This window comes from Melospiza melodia, chromosome 21, assembly GCF_035770615.1.
Source record: "Melospiza melodia melodia isolate bMelMel2 chromosome 21, bMelMel2.pri, whole genome shotgun sequence".
Classification (NCBI taxonomy): Eukaryota; Metazoa; Chordata; class Aves; order Passeriformes; family Passerellidae; genus Melospiza; species Melospiza melodia.
Genome location: NC_086214.1, coordinates 10,464,347 through 10,483,147, shown reverse-complemented (window position 1 = coordinate 10,483,147; position 18,801 = coordinate 10,464,347). Strand labels below are relative to the sequence as shown.

General features: G+C 40.6%; 1 protein-coding gene across 3 annotated transcripts in view; it reads right to left on the bottom strand.

Moving 5' to 3' along the window:
- Positions 1–18,801, bottom strand: part of TAOK1 (TAO kinase 1) — a 62,469-nt gene that overhangs the window by 27,591 nt on the left and 16,077 nt on the right. For 2 of the 3 annotated variants that reach the window (XM_063173666.1, XM_063173668.1), the window contains exons 1-3: positions 7,299–7,446; positions 6,849–7,075; positions 2,795–2,866 (exon numbers count right to left, since the gene is read on the bottom strand). In XM_063173666.1, the coding sequence (XP_063029736.1) occupies positions 2,795–2,866; positions 6,849–6,980 (204 nt within the window). In that variant the 5' untranslated portion in view covers positions 6,981–7,075; positions 7,299–7,446. Of the gene's footprint in view, positions 1–2,794; positions 2,867–6,848; positions 7,076–7,298; positions 7,447–18,801 lie in introns of those variants that run through there. The other variant, XM_063173667.1, reaches the window with a different exon arrangement.

The window sequence follows — 18,801 nt, the reverse complement described above, 5'->3', positions numbered from 1 at the left end:
TTCAAATCAAAGTAAGTTTGTATCAACACTATGATATTCACTGCTTAACTCCTCAGCAGACCCACAAAATAAGTTGCTGATCAATTAGACTCAATGCAAGGATTTCTCATCAATGCAATGCTTTATGTTTATATATTTGTATGTGTGCATAGGATATACTGGCAAACACTTAACATCTGAGCAAGTCCTCAAAAAATAAGTGATCCTCTACTAAGGGATACCAATTCTGTTGTCAAATCATACACCCCAACCTGAAAGAGATGTGGGTGCTAAGTGTCCTTCAGTAGGATCAGCTGCCTCTCTCAGCTCTTGTTACTATAAAGACCTACCCCTACTAGTCACTATATTACACTGGATGAGGCTCCCTTTATCAGCTGCCAACTATCTGAGCACATTCTTGATAACGTTTCTCTATTACTAGTTTAATCTTTACAAGGGCCAATTTAAAACTAGTTACCTACTAGATAAAGGGACGGCTCTGCTGGAGAAAAAATATAAACAGATAAAACAAAGCCAGGTTTATAATAAGGGGAGCTCTGTTAGTGCAACTTTAAAGCACAGAAGAGGCCAAAATGTCAAGTTCCAACGTGTGCCTAGATACTGACATTACTTGCCTTGGAGACCTCCAAGTTCCCCCCATGTGTTGCACATCCACTTCTCCTCAGGTAATAAAGGCAAGAGTCTGAGAGTGCCACAGCAAAACTACAACCACAGAAAGTACCTTCAATACCAACTGCAGTGGCTGAAACCATTTAAGTATGCAGCCATAAATGTAAGAGTGTTGACACTGTAAATGTTTTTGAGCAACAGTATCAGTTGTGAAGTTAACCAGAGGGAGAGGAATCCAACACCAAAAGGCTCAAAAGTTGGTTTCCAGGTCCTGTTAATCTCTCAGCACACTCTTCCTCACGTGTTGGTATGTGGGCAGTACTCACAGAAGGCCCATCCACCCTAAGGCTTTGGAAAACATGTGCAAAACCTCAATAACAATTTTAGGGTTAGAGAAACACACGAAACCAGGGAACACAGAATCCCACAACTGAGGCAGCTGATTGACTACATTAAGCATTTCTCAACACCAGAATGGCTATAGAATGACACAGTGCAGCTATAGCACAAACCCTCTCACTGACACTGGAGTGACTTCGTTGCCTTTTACCTTCAGCCTTAAAGGCTCTGAGGTACTAAGCAATAAAAGCCAAACCAAGAAAGCATCATGTTAAATTTCTATACTGGGAAGAGAGAAGTCATGTATTAGTCAAGAAATATTCATGATTTCCTGCATAAAAAAAAAGCTCCAAGATCACATTAAGAGCACAGTACTACATTTTTCAAAGGTTTTAAACCTATTCTTAGTACAAAATATGACATTATTTGAGAGAATAATTTTTTCCCACCAATGATAATATCTTATTATGAAACTAAATGATACCAGAATGCCCTTAATCAATTTTCGTTACATCAGCTCTATCATAACTCCAGTGAACTTCTGAACAAAACAAATAAATATGGATGTGAAATAGAAAGTGTTTTAATCCTGCTCTTATTACTTTCTTCAAAATAAAGAAACATACGCATTGAAGACAAACAAAAGCTATTTTTGAAGCATGCACAGTTTGTTTCATTCATGTGAATAGAGTATTTATAGCTCACAGTAATTAAAACAGTAGGACAAGTAGCAAGTACAAATTATTCTTTCATCAGTACACAGTTAAACAAGTCACCGCAGCGACAAAACAGAAACAGGCACAGCAAATTTAACTCTGAAGCTAGAATTCAGGACTGCTGGAGAGACACTGCCACCTCTACCTCCTACACAGACACACACACAGAGGAAGGAATAGTTCAGCCCCTTGGAGTGCAGATGATCAATACACAAAAGGCAGGCACAGAAAGCAATGAGCTGTTAGTCGAACTCATCAGAGCAAGGCTGCTGCTAAGATTGGAATATAGAGAATGGAGGGAGGGAACCATAAATGCTTTGGACAACATGCCTATGAAAAATACTTCTGCTGAAAAATCATGCCATGATTTGATAGATGTTATTTACCAGAAATAATACCAAATTAGCTGCTTGTGTCATCTTGGGCTTTTCAAGAATCTGTATTAGCACTTAAATGTTTCAAGTATAAAATCAACTCTCTCTGCTAAGCATCCCAGGGAAAGGATACACATCTGGGGTGGCCATAAAAACACTTAATGTCCAAATCTCAGAGGCCCACTTGTACAGACCCTTCTGCAAAGACTGCCTTAATCCCTGGCTCTGGCAATTCTTGTGGAATTATGCTGCTGTTCAGATTTTCACACTCATTCATTCACCATTCTTTTGCCTTTGTTTCAGCTGCTCATCAGCACAGTCATTCAGGGAGAGATGCATTCTGCCTCACTACTTGGTACAAGGAAGGCTCCCTCTCACTACTGCATCCATTTCTATCATTCCTTTGTCCTGGATTTTGGAAACGTATTTAAAATGGAACATTTAAGGGCAGTAAGACACCAACATACAAACTCATCATTTTAATTTTTTTTCCTGTCTACACATTTCTGTGGTCCCAAAAAGAGCCCTTTGTATCTGAAAGAAGAGAGTTCCACCTCTCTTTTTTCAGGAGCAGACTACACAGAAATACACGGAACAGTACACTGATTTATTTACACAGTACTCTTATTCACATTTGCAGTTATAGAAAATATATAGAAAATATTTCTCCTGCAGGAACCCAAGCTAACTAAAACCATCCCAATATAGCAATTATTTGCAATGATCAAGGTTTAATATACAACATGTTTTACATACCTCATTGGACTGCTTCCCACTATATGACATTTTCTTGATGGCCACCACTTCATTGGTGCGCACATCACGTGCCTGTAACAGGAAAACACAATCCATCAGCTCCTTCAGGCCCCAGCTTCCCATAAGATGCAAACCACACACAATCATCAAATAATCTCTATTCTTAGCTAACTTTTGCAGAACATTAAACTAAAATATCTTCCAGAGGTGTGACTGCTGCAAAAATTAGGAATTTCTTTCCAAAGTGAAAGGGAGACAAGGTGTGATATTTTTCCATGCTCAGCATCCACCAAGTCTCTGCAGGAGTCAAGCATTGTGACTTAAACTAAAACTCAGCTCTGATTCAAGAAGGGATTTTCCCTAAATCAGCTTCTCTCCCTGCCCAGGTCCATTCCACATGAAACAGAAGCAAGGCTCAGCCACCCAGTTCCATTCAATCCATAAGGAAAGATGCCACATGATGCACTGGAGACAGCCACCAGTGTCTGGAGCAGGTTTCTCCCCAGTGCTCCCAAAAATTTTGTGTCTTAAAGGAAGGCAGAAGATACAGAGAGACATGGCAGCAATCCAAGTGACCCATCTTCAGATGAGGCTTCTCAGTTTCATAGTATTGTTATTTACACTGCACCATAAATGTACATGGTTTTTCACACTTCAAAGGCAAACTTCCTGACTTCAGACAGCAACAATGCAAGGCAAGGACTAGACAAGAAGCTTTGTTTAATTCAGCACCAAAGCAAGGGCTCATTCTCCACAGCAGGAGAAGAGGCAGCACCTTGCAGGAAGGATGGCTCCAAATAAGACCCCAGATTTCCTCTGTTAGAGATTTCAGCAGCACAGGAGGGTGGTGGAGGAAAAGACCTCTGAGTCTCTCTGATAATAATAATCAACCTGGACATGAAGCCAAATGATATAAATCAGAATCATGTGCACCACAGCATTCACAGATGACTGATGAAAATGTTGATTTTTAATATATTTGTACTATCAAGCACAATCCAGAACATGGATTAATGAAGTACTAGGGCTCTGCCTTTTGTAAAAAGATTTTTCAGTCATGTTTTAATTCTGCTGTTCATTAAAGAGATTCCCAGAATTCCCTGCCAGTCTTTATTTCAACTGGCTATGATAAGCTTGAACCAATACTATTTTTACTTTTCTTTCTGTTTCAGAGGATCCTCTCACTGACAGTACCTGTAAAGTTGGGGGGGGGGGGGTGTGTGATTATTTTTGTTGTTTGAGACAAAAAGAATAAAATTCTGACTGCTAGATCTTTACTGACTAAAGACAATCTCTGAAACATTCAACTGTGTGAAGAACTGCCAATAAAGCAGGGAAGCAAAATACTACAGTAAAGCAGAAGGAACCCAGCTCTAACAAAAGAGAGTGGGTTATTCTTCTGCTCCATCTGCAGTGTTCCAGTGTAGTAGGTTTCCTGTGTCAAGCAAAAGCTATTATTACACTGCAGAGCAGGGAGTAGGGTAAGGATAATACCAAAAATGATTCAGAGGTGCCAGACTTGCAGTTTCTAAGAAACTAAAACCATGAGGTGAACCAGCAAAATTCATATCAATTATAAAAGGAAAAAAAAATGAAAGGAACTTTTTGCTATGAAGGATGCAACAGAAACAAAGAGACAGGAGTAAGATCAATATATATCACCCATTGGTGGGATCACTGCTAAAAGGGAAGGAATATGGGTACAACTATCAGTAAAACCCTAAACTCTATTTTAAATTAGGTAGGAGAGATTTCAGGATTATATGGATTTTCTATTGGGTAATTACCCCCACATCTATTTATCAATCAAATTTTTGGTGCAGGCTGCATGCCATGAAAGCTGCCTGGAGAGAGGATGCTTTGCATCAGAAAACCCAAGCAAACAACACCTGACAGAGTCTGCTGAACACCTACAGTCCTAGAGAGGGAGAACTGTCCTGGCTGACACCCCAGAAATATTAAAATCACAGAGTTGCATTTGCTTTTTTAAGTTTCCCTGTGGTCTGGGATAATTGAAAAACAATTCCTAGACAAAAGCCAGGAAGATGTGCAAGGGCAGCTCCCTTTAACCCTCCAAATGAGCAAGGCTTGTTTCATGGCAGACATGTATGCACATATATCCTGCTTTCTTCCAAAAACTCCACACAAAGGATCAACATCTGGTGACCAGAGTAGCTTCAGCATTGATACAGGCAAAGTATGCACAAAGAAAAAGTGGAGTATGTCACTGGCTTCAGTAATATCATTTAAAGCAGTTATTAACTATAATCCAGTATTATGTTAATTAGAGAAAGTGTAATTGTTTGCAGTAGAGAATGAAAATTTTGTCAAGAAACTTAAGAAGTTTTATTTCTAGCTTTACAGAGGAATAAAGCACCCAAGAGACAGACTCCCCTGTTTCAGTTCTTCATGCTTTCACATTAAATTTCCCTCTCCAGAGTTGTCTCTCTGATCTTTTGGGCTTCTCTTTGAAGGATGGGGCACATTGCATGGAGCAGTTTCAGATTCAACATCTCAGAACCATTAGTAGTAAAAAGACACAACACAAAACTTAGAGGTTTAAACTTCCTAACACAGAAACAGCAACAGAGTGCCCTTATCAGAAACCTTCTCTTGACAAAAATGAAGCCCTTACATGGGCTGGGGTTGTGTGATACACTGCTTCGACTTGTCTTTATGCAAGTGCCAAATCAGAGGTACTTTCTGACAAAGAAGCACAATCCGAATGCCAGCAAGTAATTGCACTCTATAGTGAGTAAATACCGATCTATAATGAACTGGTGATTTAAAATGGTGGGGGAAAAAGAGAAAGAATGACTAGAAATTAATGGCCTCTGAGTTGCAATTGCTTTGGAGATGGAGCTGGTAATGGGCCATCAGCCCTTACCACAAGGACAAAGTTCAGGCAGGCTACAAAAACCCCATGGCAGCTTCCTGCTGGTGTTTGGGAATGCTGTTTGCCTCCAGCTCACAGCCTATCTGCAGCTGCATTTTGGGTTTCCATATCTGTGTGGTCCATGCGTGCCTCTGAAAGATACAGTGTTCCAAAAAAACTTCCACAAAATTTCTTCAATAATATTTCCACATAGCAGGAAGATAGATCTGTCAGCTCCCTCCCTTGATATTCACTCTTTAACCAAAGTGAGGTGAATTTAAGGCCACAGGTGAAGACTGTTTCGTTAAAAAACACTTCCTCCCCCAGATCTGTTCCCAGACAGTGGTGGCTCATAGTTTTAAGCAGGGAACAAAATTAAGAAGCTTTTCCTAATTAGTTCATCTGTGCTGCATTAAATTTGTGCTGGAAGGTTCCCAACATGGTCTGCTGCAATTATTAACACTGAATAGGCATCTCATAAAATAGTGACACAAATGGCTTTCTGAAGGAAAATTGGCAGGTTTGGCCACACCTCCTATAATTATAAACATGAAAAGGTTTTCTGAGGAAAGTGTTTTTTAATGAAGGCCCCACAATATTTGGTTAGCACACAGCAAGCTGCACTGAGGTTGCCATGAGGATCCCTTCATGTCAGGTAAGTATTATGCAGATGGATACTGGGATTCTTGCCTGCAGTAGGAATGGATGTGACAGGACAAATGACAACAAAAGCACCCACACTCAGGTGTCAAACATAAAGAATGGCTTTAAGGGAGCCTCGGGGTATGCACAAAGGGGAAGAGAACTCAATTTCTCTCAAGGAACAAGAGGTGATAAGGAGATGATCAGACCAAGAGAAGTGCACTGCCAGTCAGAATTGATGGAGCAGAAGTCCACGTTTTAATTTGCACATAAATCCCTGCCTGCAACATAATGATGCACCTAAAGGGCAAGGACAAAGTTTCCAGGGTTTTTTTTTGTATGCAAACAGCTCTCAGAGACTGCAAGTTTGTGAAAGGATTGAGACCATACAAACACACAAGATAACATCTCTGCCCCAAACACCACACAAAAAAAGTCACAGTAGTTAGTTTCTTTTCCTCATTATGCTCAAAAAAGTCTACACCCACAGTTTAAAAAGAAACACAGCTAAAATTCACAAGTCGTGCTGCTACTTACAAAATAAACTGCTCCGAAGCTTCCATGGCCAATCTCTCGGAGATCTGTGAAGAGCTTTTCTGGATCTTCTTTGAAGAAGAGCTCTGCAATTTCGGGGTCCTTCAGGCTGCCCGCTCGGCTGGTTGATGGCATCCTGCTGGGCAGTCAGCCGACCGACTATCTGGGTTTAAAGTGCTGCTTCAACCCTTGGCTCATCTGTATGAATGGAGCCTCTTCAGCATGGATTACTGCAAGGAAAAGATTGCAATCCTTCACTGCTTATCCTCTGCTCAAAGAGCCCCAAACAAGCCAGAGCAAAGCAGCTTCTACTTCCTCCAGAGCAGGCAGCCCTGGTGCTGGGATAATGTCACAGCCCCACTGTGACACCAGTCAAGGACCTCATCTAGGACAGAGACCAAAATCAAAACACAAAATGAGGCGCATTCCATGCTCCAGCATCTGCTCCATCACCTGCAGAGCAGCCAGAGAATCTCTGACCAGTTCATCACCAGTGAGTCCACATTACTGTGACACCCTCCCTCTGAAGAGCTACACCCACCGTGTCCTAAAAAACTGTTTGGATTTTGTGCTGTCTATCACAAAGTGCCTGCTCTTCAGAGGTTTACTTGCAATCCCTTTCTCAGAGAAACAGCATCCAGAAGAGGAGATACCCAATTCCACACCCGCTGCTCCTCCTTCTGCTCTGCTTCAGCAGAGGCAAACACACATTGAAATTGTGACTGGCATTTGAGACAATGGACAATAGGCCATTGGCAAACCCTTTCTTCAGAGGAACTTGCAACTTCAGACACAACTGGGAATGTATAAAATTCTTTCTGTCTGCACCATGAGTTCACTTTCATTTACTACAAGCTTTGTGTCTTGGAATCTATCCAAAATAAAAGTATAACGTTAAGTTGTGCTAAAATCTTACAATATTTTTACAACAGGTGATGCCAAAAAACCACTACAAATAAAAAGCCCTTTTGCTCCTAAAGGGAGGTCTTAGGATTTCCTATCAAATCCCTGTAAATTATCACTAATAAAAACAATTCTGTCACTGGCAAACAGTTAATCACATATCTCTCTTCTTTCCAAAAAAAAAATCTGTCTGGACAAGAGTTGTGCTTTTTTCATTTTTATTTCATATATCAAATTTGTTTTTTAAAAAAGTTGGAGGTTTATTTCCACTATGAAGATGTGAAAGACAACAAGCCTAAGTTTAAACAACACATCAGAAGGCCCTGTCCATTTCTCCTCCCTTTCTGGACACTATAAACTCCACCTTTTTCCAAGCCTCTAGACCATCAATGAATCATTTGTTTTCCAGTCCCTACAGAGCAATTCCTACAAGGATGGAAAAAGACATATTCCTGCATGTTTGTGCTCAGTGGTTCTCCTCTCTGGAGAGTTGCAGCATGTGCAAGTCCCACAGCCTGCCTGCTCCTCGTTAGAGACCTCCCAGCATTGCTGCAGAGCCTGGCTGTGAAACACAGCCGAGATGTACCTGGCTGTAAACTCCACAGGAATCTCCAGTTTTTCTGAGGAAGACAGGCATGGGAGAGAGAAAGCACAGAAAGGAAGGAAAATCCAGCATTTTCCTCCAAGCAGTCAGCATTCAAAGAGATTTATAATGCAACCCAGAATGCATTTCCGTGATCGCCCGCTCTCAGGGGAGAAGGAAAAGCTGACACTGAAATCCCAGTGGTGGACCAAGCAGAAGAACAAGACACACATACAGAAAATATGCAGCTGCTCACAGCCCTGCCACACTGCACTGCTGAGCACTCACACTTTTCCTATGATGCAGGATCACTGCAGGAGCCTTGGAACAACCAGCATCTGCACACAGCTGCCAGGGAGGCCGAGTGGGATGCACAGGATCGGGACTGTGATATCCCCACCTTCCCTTGCATAACACCATAACTAATACTGTGTGGGAAGGGAAATAATTAGCTCTAGCTCAGCCCATACCTGAAGCACACTACATTTATGAAAGCTGGAGGAACAGTGGGGTTTTTGCTATTTTTCTTTTTCATATATCAACAATATTCCACTTGATTCCAGCTCTAGCAAGCACGTAACACTGAAAGACAACTGTTTCACATTTACAGCCCCCAACAAAACAATAGACAAAAAGCATGTCAGAAAAGCAAGAGAAAGGAGCTGGGGGAAGGGAGCTGATAACCAGAGCACACTCAGTGTTATTGAAGGAATGTTTCTTGGATCGACGGTAATGATGTCATGTTCCATCTTTTAAGAAGCATCAGATTCTTACAAAAAGGACATTGTTGTTCAAAAGCAACTGCTGCAATCCCAGAATGCCCTTTTCCCTACATCTGTTAGTCAGAGGGGCTAGGCTTGGATAAACCTGCTAATATGGCCAAAAGTCACATGTCCCTGTGAGCGAGCGTGCGTGTGAGAGCCAGCGCGCGGGGAAAAGCTGAGATGGGTTACAGCCTGCTCCCCCTCCCCAGAGACCCCCCACGCCAAACCAGCCACCAAACTCATTCCTGCTGTCCCTTCTGAGCATGGCTCTGAAATGTCAGCAACAGGAACATTTCTTCCAGCAGCTGAAACTCCTACCAGGCCCACTGACAACACACACAGGCGTGGGATGGGACAGAGCAGAACTCCTCACCTACCGTGATACACCTTAAAATACATTTTTTTCCCCCCTTTATTCTTGAGAACATCAAGAAAAATTTCATTATCTTTATCCTTGGAAATAATTGCTGCTTTGAAATGCATGAGAAAAAAAAACCTATTAAGTATTAAAATCTATTTAACAGAATAGTCACAAACGTGTACATGACACTGTGCTTATCATTTGATCTCCTCAGATGGAGCAGTAAAATGCATTAATGTAAATTCCATCCATAAGAAATCTTTACACAGTCTCACTTAATGAAGTGCTCCAATTTTTATGGATGCTACAATATTAAATTCCCTCTTCTTTTTACCCAGACAACAGGCACTGCCTGCCAAAGCCCAGCAGTGCCAGCAGCAGAGCTCTGCCTCCTGCCTTGCAGTAATGACACCTGAATGCTGTGGGGAAATGGAAAGCAGGAGAAGTGGCACACAAAGCAGCCATTGCATTATTTTAAGTGTATTAAAAATACAAGCGAGACTTAGGATTAAAACAAAAAAATCAACCCCACAACTAAACTGCCCTGAAAATTAAATCACACACCAGCAGGCAGCTGCTTTTCTGAAGTACAGTCAAGTTGCACTTGAGTATTTTACATTCTTCCACCAGTGCAATCTATTCACTACAGGGTTTTTGGATTGGTGCAGGATACTGTTAAATACAATTGTTCCCAGTGGATGGGACTGATCATCTCACTTCAGATCAGATCAGGTGGCTGGATCCTGGCTCTGGCCAAGGGACAGGCACTGCAAACAGGATACAGCACCCTCTGAGTTTGTGTGACTACCTACAGGCCACCTTGCAGGCTGCTAAAATTAGAAAAAATAAACCCACATTTTTTCCTAGGTGTCACTCATATGAAAAGATAATATTGCACTGCATTAACACAATTACCAGGACTTCAATCTTAACCAATAAGGTGGAGTAGGAATGTGAGAAAGATTCAAAGCAAACCAGGGAATGACCAAAGCACAGGACTATTTCCACATAGTAGTCTGAACTCACTACACTTAGTGGCTACCATTACTGGTGTAAATGACACTGACTACAGGCCAAAATGTTTTATCACATTACTTTCATCTGAACAACTATCAGTTAGCAGAAACCACATGCACACATCCACAAAAGTCTATGAATCGATAAGATGTTACATCCCTGTAATTATGGCTACATTAAAGGTACACACACACCCCTCGAACCTCTGACACAAGAAAGCTGAAGATGAGGACGGGATAAGACCTGTTCTCTTTGGAGTTTTCTGCCTCCTGCCATGTCATCTCAAGCTCAAGTTAAGACCCACCCCTGTGACTAACATCCCCTGGGATGCTGCAGAGTGGAACAAGCAAAGCTCCAAATGGTCAGCTGCCATAATTAAAGTGCATATTTCAGTCTTATGCTAGGAGACCTCACAGAAAGTAAAATCTGTCCACGCTACACTAAACTCTCTGATAGATAACTCTGGTTATCTGTCAGTGTCACAGATAACCATTTTCAGGTAATATACACCAATGTACTAAAGAGAATGTGCTTGGCATTCCCTGCAGAAGAGAAGGGAATCACACACTGAGGTTATCACCTGTCCATATTATTTTTCAAGTTCCCATTCAGACCAACTCAGTGAGTGACAGTGACTAGAAGGTACTTGGTTACATTAATCATGAGATATAGTATAGCATTTTTAGTTCCTTAAGACAGTTCAAAAGTTTGCAGAAACCAAATTACACCACACACTTGCTTGTAGATGATTAGCACTGAAGAGCAGCATGCTTTGTCCCTACAAATGACATTTCAAGGAACCAACACATCCAACAAAAATATGAGAACCAGAGCTAAACAAATACCATGTGAGCACAAAATGGAAACAACAAACAGATTTCTGCATCCATCATCCTGTGTCTCCCCATTTCACTGGGAACCAGAGCCACACAGGCTTCCACAATAGCTGTGGAGGCCAAGAGGAAAGCTGTCCTCTATTACTGAGCTATAAACAAAGTTATTTACAATTCCAGACATAAATCTTGTTTTATGTTATAGTCATCTGGTATCCCATACACTTAGCACAGTCACATCTATAAAAACTTCTCTTTGCTGTCAAACATAGCTACTCTGTGTTTTTCCCTCATTGAATATATATGACACTTTAAAAACAAACAAACCAAGCAGGAGACCAGTTACAGCCCCTAAGATCTTCACAGCTGACACTAACAGCAAAGACTAAAAAGTGAATATTCAACACAAAAAACTACTGGTTCTTCGCAGATCTTCTCATTCAAAGTAATAAAACAACCAACAAAAACACCCCTCACACCACTAAAATCAACTACCCATCATTTAGAAACTGATATTTAGATTTTTTAAAAGAATCTGTATTGCTGGTAGCGCAAACAGTTGCTAAATCTGAGTGTAATTTTCTCTGGCATGATCTAATGCACAAGCACCAAATAAGATGGGGAATGAGTGTCATCATACAACTATCAAAAATGGGAAAAGGGATTTTCTGTTACTTGCATATGGGTCAGATCCAGGGAGTGTATGAAGCTGAGATTAAATTATCCTCTCAACACACTATTAAAAATTTCCTGAATGGCTTCCAGCTGACACTGAAAATTTCCACAACTATCCTAAATATGACAAACTGAAACTGTTGAAAGAACTGATTTTCAATTATTTTCTTTTACTTGCAATTACACCTGAAGTAAGAGCTAGATGGTAAGAATGCCTAAAGAATTATTAGATTTTTTAAATGCTTAAAATAACGAATTTTAAAAGTTTCTCTGTAGTATTGAATACTTGACCTGAAAGCACAAATTCTTTTGGAAGCAGCAGACAAATCACTCCCCATTTCTATAAACTCAGAATAAAAGCTTGCAATATAAAAAAGATTAAAGCGGTCTAAGAAAAGTAAGAGTTTAACCTGGAATGGGAAGTGAAAGGGCTGTACAGTTCATGGGAACACAGCAGAAAAGATGATTAAGGTCCAGCATCAGAAAGCATGAACAACTATCAGGCAGTGCTGATATATGCCACTTTAGGAATGATGCCACTTAACCACGATTTAAATTTATTATCTGCATTTAAATCAGCCTTTAAAACTTTAGCCTGATAAATTCTATGCATGGAGTTACCTTACCCAGAAAAGTAAAGGGCAGGAATTACCCACTACAGGTCCCATCACTTTATTTACTGTTCCCAAAGCCAGGTGCCAGCAGTGGTGGGGCCTTTCCACAAGGGCACGGACAGAAGGAGTTCTGGTGGCTCCCCTGAAATTCAGGGAACCTGCAGCCAGTGTGAGACTGTCAGATCCAAGACTGTCCCCATCCTTCTGCACAGCTCAGCAAACACAGAGGGACTCAGGTCCATCGGGTCCTTCATGGATCCTGGGAAAGCACATTCCTGATCACTGCACCACACTCCTCCTTTCCAGCAAGCCTGTCAAAACTATATACACTGGTTTTTATTGCTTTGCATTTCTTCAAACCTCTTAACCCAGGCTCTGCTCCACCCAGCCAGCCCCTTTTTTCCTGTTCTGACAAAAGCAGGGTAATTCTCAAGGGCCTTAACATGCTCTGAACACATGGAAGAAGAGTTACTGCGCTCACAGCAGAAGGTGGCTGTTTCCTTGAATAGCTCAAAGTCAGCTTCCTGTCCACCCTCAGTGACCCCAGGCAGATGGCAGCAAGACAGTTGTGTCCCAGTGACTGTCACAATGGAAGGTCCATCAGCACCTCAAACCTCCCAGAACAGACAGGAATTGCAGTCCCTTGACTCATGCAAAACCCCATATCACAGACTCCTGGTGCACTGGGCTAAGCCTCTCCCACCAAGCTAACAACATGTTATTTTTTCTCCTCCTAGTTCTGCAGTTTGGAATTTTTCCTAGAGTGGCAATTAAGGGGAAAAAAAAAAAAACCAAACAAAAAACAACAAAACCAAAAAACAACAAAACCAAAAAACCCCAGAAATGAAACAAGAAAAGGCTGGAGATGCAGCAAGGGGCATTTAACTTCTCCCATGCCCTGCAAAGGGGACAAAGGGCACTCAGGAACATCTCCCTTGGGATTCTGCTAACTTACTTGTACCACTTAGTTGTGAGCTGCAGCTCAGACAAAAAAAGTGCTGACAAAGTAATGAACTTGCCTTTCTCTTAATGATCTTAAAATCATTCTTTTCAGTACACTTGTTCTCCACGCTGGATCCACCAGGGCTGTCAGTCACAAAGGAAAAGGGAAATGCAGATGAATGACATTCTACACGAAACTGTTAGAAAAATGTTAAATACTCAGAAAAATATCCAAAAAGCTGTCACCAAACTGATCATCCTAAAATAATGCCAACTGCAAGCAGAACAAAGCCACCTGGAATGGGATGAGCAAAGTGGATTGTGGAAGGTACCTGTGGAACATGGGAAGCCCCACTGAGATTCTTTTCCACACTGCTTTTCACTCCAAGCCCATGTACATGAGAGTCTCCTTTGCTTTCTGCCAGTCTCCAGGGGAAGGGGAAAGACAGATTAATTTCATTTCCAGGTGAGAAGACCCTTCTGCTGCCAAAGCCTGAAGCAGGTGAGATCTCAGACACTTCCATCACTTGCCTTATAGCAGCAAGGGCACTTCACATGGTCTCCAAGCCCATGTACACCTCTGTAACAAAGTTCTGCTTCCTGCACAGGAACAGAGAACCTTCTCCACAGGAGTTCAGCAAAGAACAGGCATGAAATGCTGTCCCCTTTATCTTTCACATTCCCTCACCTAGGTATTTCTAGAAGGAATAGATTAGAAGGATAAGATGAATCTGCACCTGGATATTACAGTGAATTCTTGCAATTTTTTGTCTGTGTGAGCATCTATGTTCAAACAGGCTTTTCTTCCCCGCTCAGTCCTTCTTTCTTCATCTGACAAGGAACAAGCCTACCATTCCTATAAGATTCCCTTTTCAATTTATTTTTAAAAGATTTTTGAGGAATGGTTCTATCCTGAAAAAACCTCTATGCAGTTTTTTTTTTTCTTTCCCTCTCTGCTTTTCTACTTCTGTTTTTTTCTTTCATTATACTTTTTCACAGAATAGCCTCAGGAAGACCCTTTTATGTTCGAGCACTGCTTGCATTTCTCTTATACGTGTACTTGTAGACTCTGTGCCTTACTTTGATTTCCTCTCAAGATTCTGACACTAAAATGTCCATCATCAACTCCTTGAATTACTTACCCCAGCACACTTTCTGATCCAGCTGAGCTGTTCTGCTGGGGTGTTTACTTTCCAGGAATGTCACTAACAAAAGGGTCAGAAAGTTGTATTTCCCAAACCTTTTCTGACAAGCCCAGGATCTGTGTTTCTGTGCTGGGTGTAAATATTTATTTTTAATTATTTCCATGATATTTCAAGTTTTCTAAGAATTTAAAAGATAATGTGTGTTCTTGTGTTAAAGACAAGATATTCTGAACAAACTAAATCTCTTTTGACGGGTTTCACATGTCAGTTATAAGCAAACACTACCTGTATTCTTGAAAATACTAGTTTTGTTAACTGGCAATTTTTACAATATCACTCACACCAAATCTACCACTGACCCTACCACTTAAACAACATATATAAAAGACAATACTGATGTAGTTGAGAAAAATTAATACTAAAAAAAATCTTGCTTTTTTCCTCCTACTATTTAAAGCAGAATATCCCACAAGATCAAAAATTAGACCTATGGAACAGCTGAAGAATAGCCAACATTCATTTCTCAAATGAATGTTCAAGAAGTGCTCACCACTCCTTAACATGTTCAACACTAACATCTCCTGGATGTCTTTGCCTGTGATAGTTCTGGTACATTTATTAAGAAGGTCAGCTCTAAATTTAGTGATTCCTTAGGCTAGCAAAGCTATGAGGAAGGCAACTGGAAAAAATGAAATCTTCTGTCGCCCTTCTTTCGCAATTCAGTAAGTTCACAGTCGTTGCCAGCTCTTTTCCTTTATTAATGTAAAGCATCACATTAACAAGCATTCTGTGAGTGCATCACCTACAGCCAGCTCTCCATGGCCACATCTCTCCAAGCAAGGAGCACATTTTACAAGGGATCCAGTGTGGGAGATGCTGTGCTGGCAGCACACTGGCCAGGAAGAGGTTAGCAAGAGGCCAGTTGATGAGAGTCAATTAAGTCTAGAGGCAAAAATACTGGGAAACTCCAGCTGCCCATAAAAAAAAAAATTAGTCAGATATCCTAATGGGACTTGAGTTTAAAGAAACCTTTTCTTGACCCCTAAGCAATTCTGTCCCAGAACAATAAATAGAGTAAACGTAAGCAAATTAGCTATTTTGGATTCAGCATAAATAACTCAGAAATAAGCTTCTGAAGCTCACAACATAGATAATTACCCTTGAGAAAAGAAGTAATTAAAAAGTGGCAGTATCACCATAGTTTTTGAAAAGAGGCCTGAAAGAAAGCAATTCAAAGTCTTTCTGGTCAATCAGTAAAAAAAAAAAAAAAAAAAAAAGAAAGAAAGAAAAAATGCTTAAATTGAGCTTGCAAATGAATTCCCTGGAGTGCAGAAGAACACTCCCACTCCTGCAAGAAGCTGTGTCCAACCCTCCAGTCCACAGGTCAGATTCTTATTTGAGCAAGTATAAACCTGACAAAACTGATGCCAGTAGGAAGAACTTGAGGCAGAAAATAAAACCGAACACAAACAGAAAAATCCAGGAGAACTCTGTGAGATTCTGTAGGAACAATCTTACAAACCAACAGCAAGAAGCCTTGGGGAGTCACCCAGCCTGACAAAAAGCCACACAGCAGAACAAGGGAATGGAGAGAAAGTAAACAAAGAAGATAACTGGGTACAAGGCAAGGTGCTGTCACAGACCAGGACAGCTGGTCCTTCCATAAACACTTAAATTAAACATTACTGACCTATGGGGACGAGTAAGCAGCTGCCCTAAAGTCTGACGTAGCTCCAGAGTGACGTTCAGCTTTTGTCACAGCTGCTGTCCCCTTCCAGCAGCTGCTGCTGCTCCAGAAGCTCCCAACAACGGCTGCAACCAAACTGAACAGAAGAATTAACTGAACTATCAATTAGTGGGAGCAACATGCTAATCACTCGGTGACTGTGCTGCACTAAGAAGCAGAAAACGAACCATTTATGCACTAGACTATATGTCATTAAAAGAACAGTACAACTCAAAAGAATATTCAAAAAGAAGGGGGAAAAGTACACAAAATTACTGTGAGAATTAGTCATAGGTGGAGAACAGAATCATCACCTCTGAACTGATACAAAACTAAAAAAGGCAAGAGGTCAGATAATAATTACATTACATTTTGAACAAGAGAAAATGTGCTTGCAACCAGAGTGACCACAGATAATGTGTGAATCCAGCATAATATCTGCACTTAAGATCTGGATGGGAGGGAAAGGTACATGACATGTTTTATTTAGGGCAGCTGACAGCATCAAAAAGCACACAAGAACCTTAAAAATGAGCAACAAGACAGGAGATGAAAGGTCAAAAAAGTAAAGAACCATAAAGCAAACATCTACTCTTAAACTAAACATAACTTAGGAGCTGAGCCTGCTGCAGAAAACTCAGCAAAATTATTGCACAATTATGCCAAAGACAATGTCAGACTGGGTTTTTTTTAAAAAACAAGATGGAGAATCAATCAGAAAAATAATACAGAATTTCTGACAGTACTTGAAGAAGTCTCTGCCATGGCTGGAGATTATTCTTCATTCACATATAGCAGTAAAATGGAAGTACAGTAAAAAAAGTCTCAGAAATTGGAAGTTGTAAATGCCTAAAAAGACAAACTAAGCTTGAGCAGAAAGGTGTAAGAGTAGTTAAAAATCATAAATAAAAATGCCATGATAAGTGCTCAGACTTCAAAAACAAAGAGAGAAGCCATAAACTGTAAGAGCAACGTGTTTATAACACAGCAAAGGAATTCAACCAATCAAAGTACAAACAGCAAAATTAACCTGCAGAAATGACTGTGAGGCATTGAACCCAAGAGACAGAAACACTGCTTTTGAAACCAGAAACTGCTTTTTAAACATTTACATGAGTAAGAACATCCTCAGCCAGGTCAGGTAAGGTATTCCTGGATGCTCCTGGCACTGCTTCCCAAGCACCCAGGTTGTCACCACTGCCAGGGACAGCAGATAGGAGCAGACAGGCGAGGTATCAGAACCTGGATGACAATTTTTATGCTTCTGTTCTTCTAGGGTCAAATAAGCACCATCAAAACACACCTTGCTATGAAAAAGGTCAAATTCTTTTAACACAGGATTTTATAAAACACAGGATTACTATCATTAATAGAAAAGAGGTTTATTGGAAGGCTGCAGGGAAATAAGGAGAGGTTCTAGGAAAGTGCATGGCCCTTCAGCACTGGGCACAGGCAGAGAAGCCCTTGTCAGAACAGATGACCAGTGAAAGATTATTCTGTTCTTCAGGTTGAAGATGACCATCTTCAGATGACCAACCCACTGCAGCACACAGACACTGCCAGGGCAGCAAGGATTTATAGCTGCTCACCTATGTTTGTAACTTAAAGCTCATTCAAAAAGGGGTTCAAACATATTTCAGCTTCAAAAGAGTTTAAAACCTTTTTAGAGCTGTTAAATCTGTGTTACCAGATTATCTGTACCCATAAATGGGATAGCTTTAATGAGCAATTATGTCACACGTTTCCAGAGCCCGTGAGCACCTCCTTTCCTGCTGGAATTCCCCAAAGTCATGGCAATTTGCTTTACTCCAGCTCAGGTTATTTTTTTTCCAGTCTTCACATGACTAAGCAGAACCATTTCCTACACAGCATACAACAATAGGAAGAGGCAAACAACCAACACCAAACAAAAACAAAATTTAAAAATCCCCTTTTTTTACTGTTCTACATACTAGAAGGAATGCCTCTCCACCAGTTTCTGCAAGGTCTGAATCCCTTCTCTTTATGCTTTCCACTTAAAACAAAAAATAGTTCTCAGTGTGTATTAAGATGACAAGCATAACCTTTTAATTTGATGAGTTTTATTTGCTTTCATGGGGAAAATGTTCATTTTAACTAATACACAAAACAATTTGTGGTTCAGATATACAGAATATGTCTCAATTGAATTGTTAAGATCACAGGACTGCAGGTCCAATTAAGTCCTGCTCCTGCTATTTTAAGCAACTTTATAATAGAATCCAATCATCAAATAATAACCAACTCCTGAGAACTTCTCAAAACCACTACTCTGATTACAAGGCTGCTCCAGAACCCTACTCCTATTTTGATTAGGAACCAATTTAAGATTAAGAACTGATTAAGACTGATTTACAGATTTATTACTGTAAGTT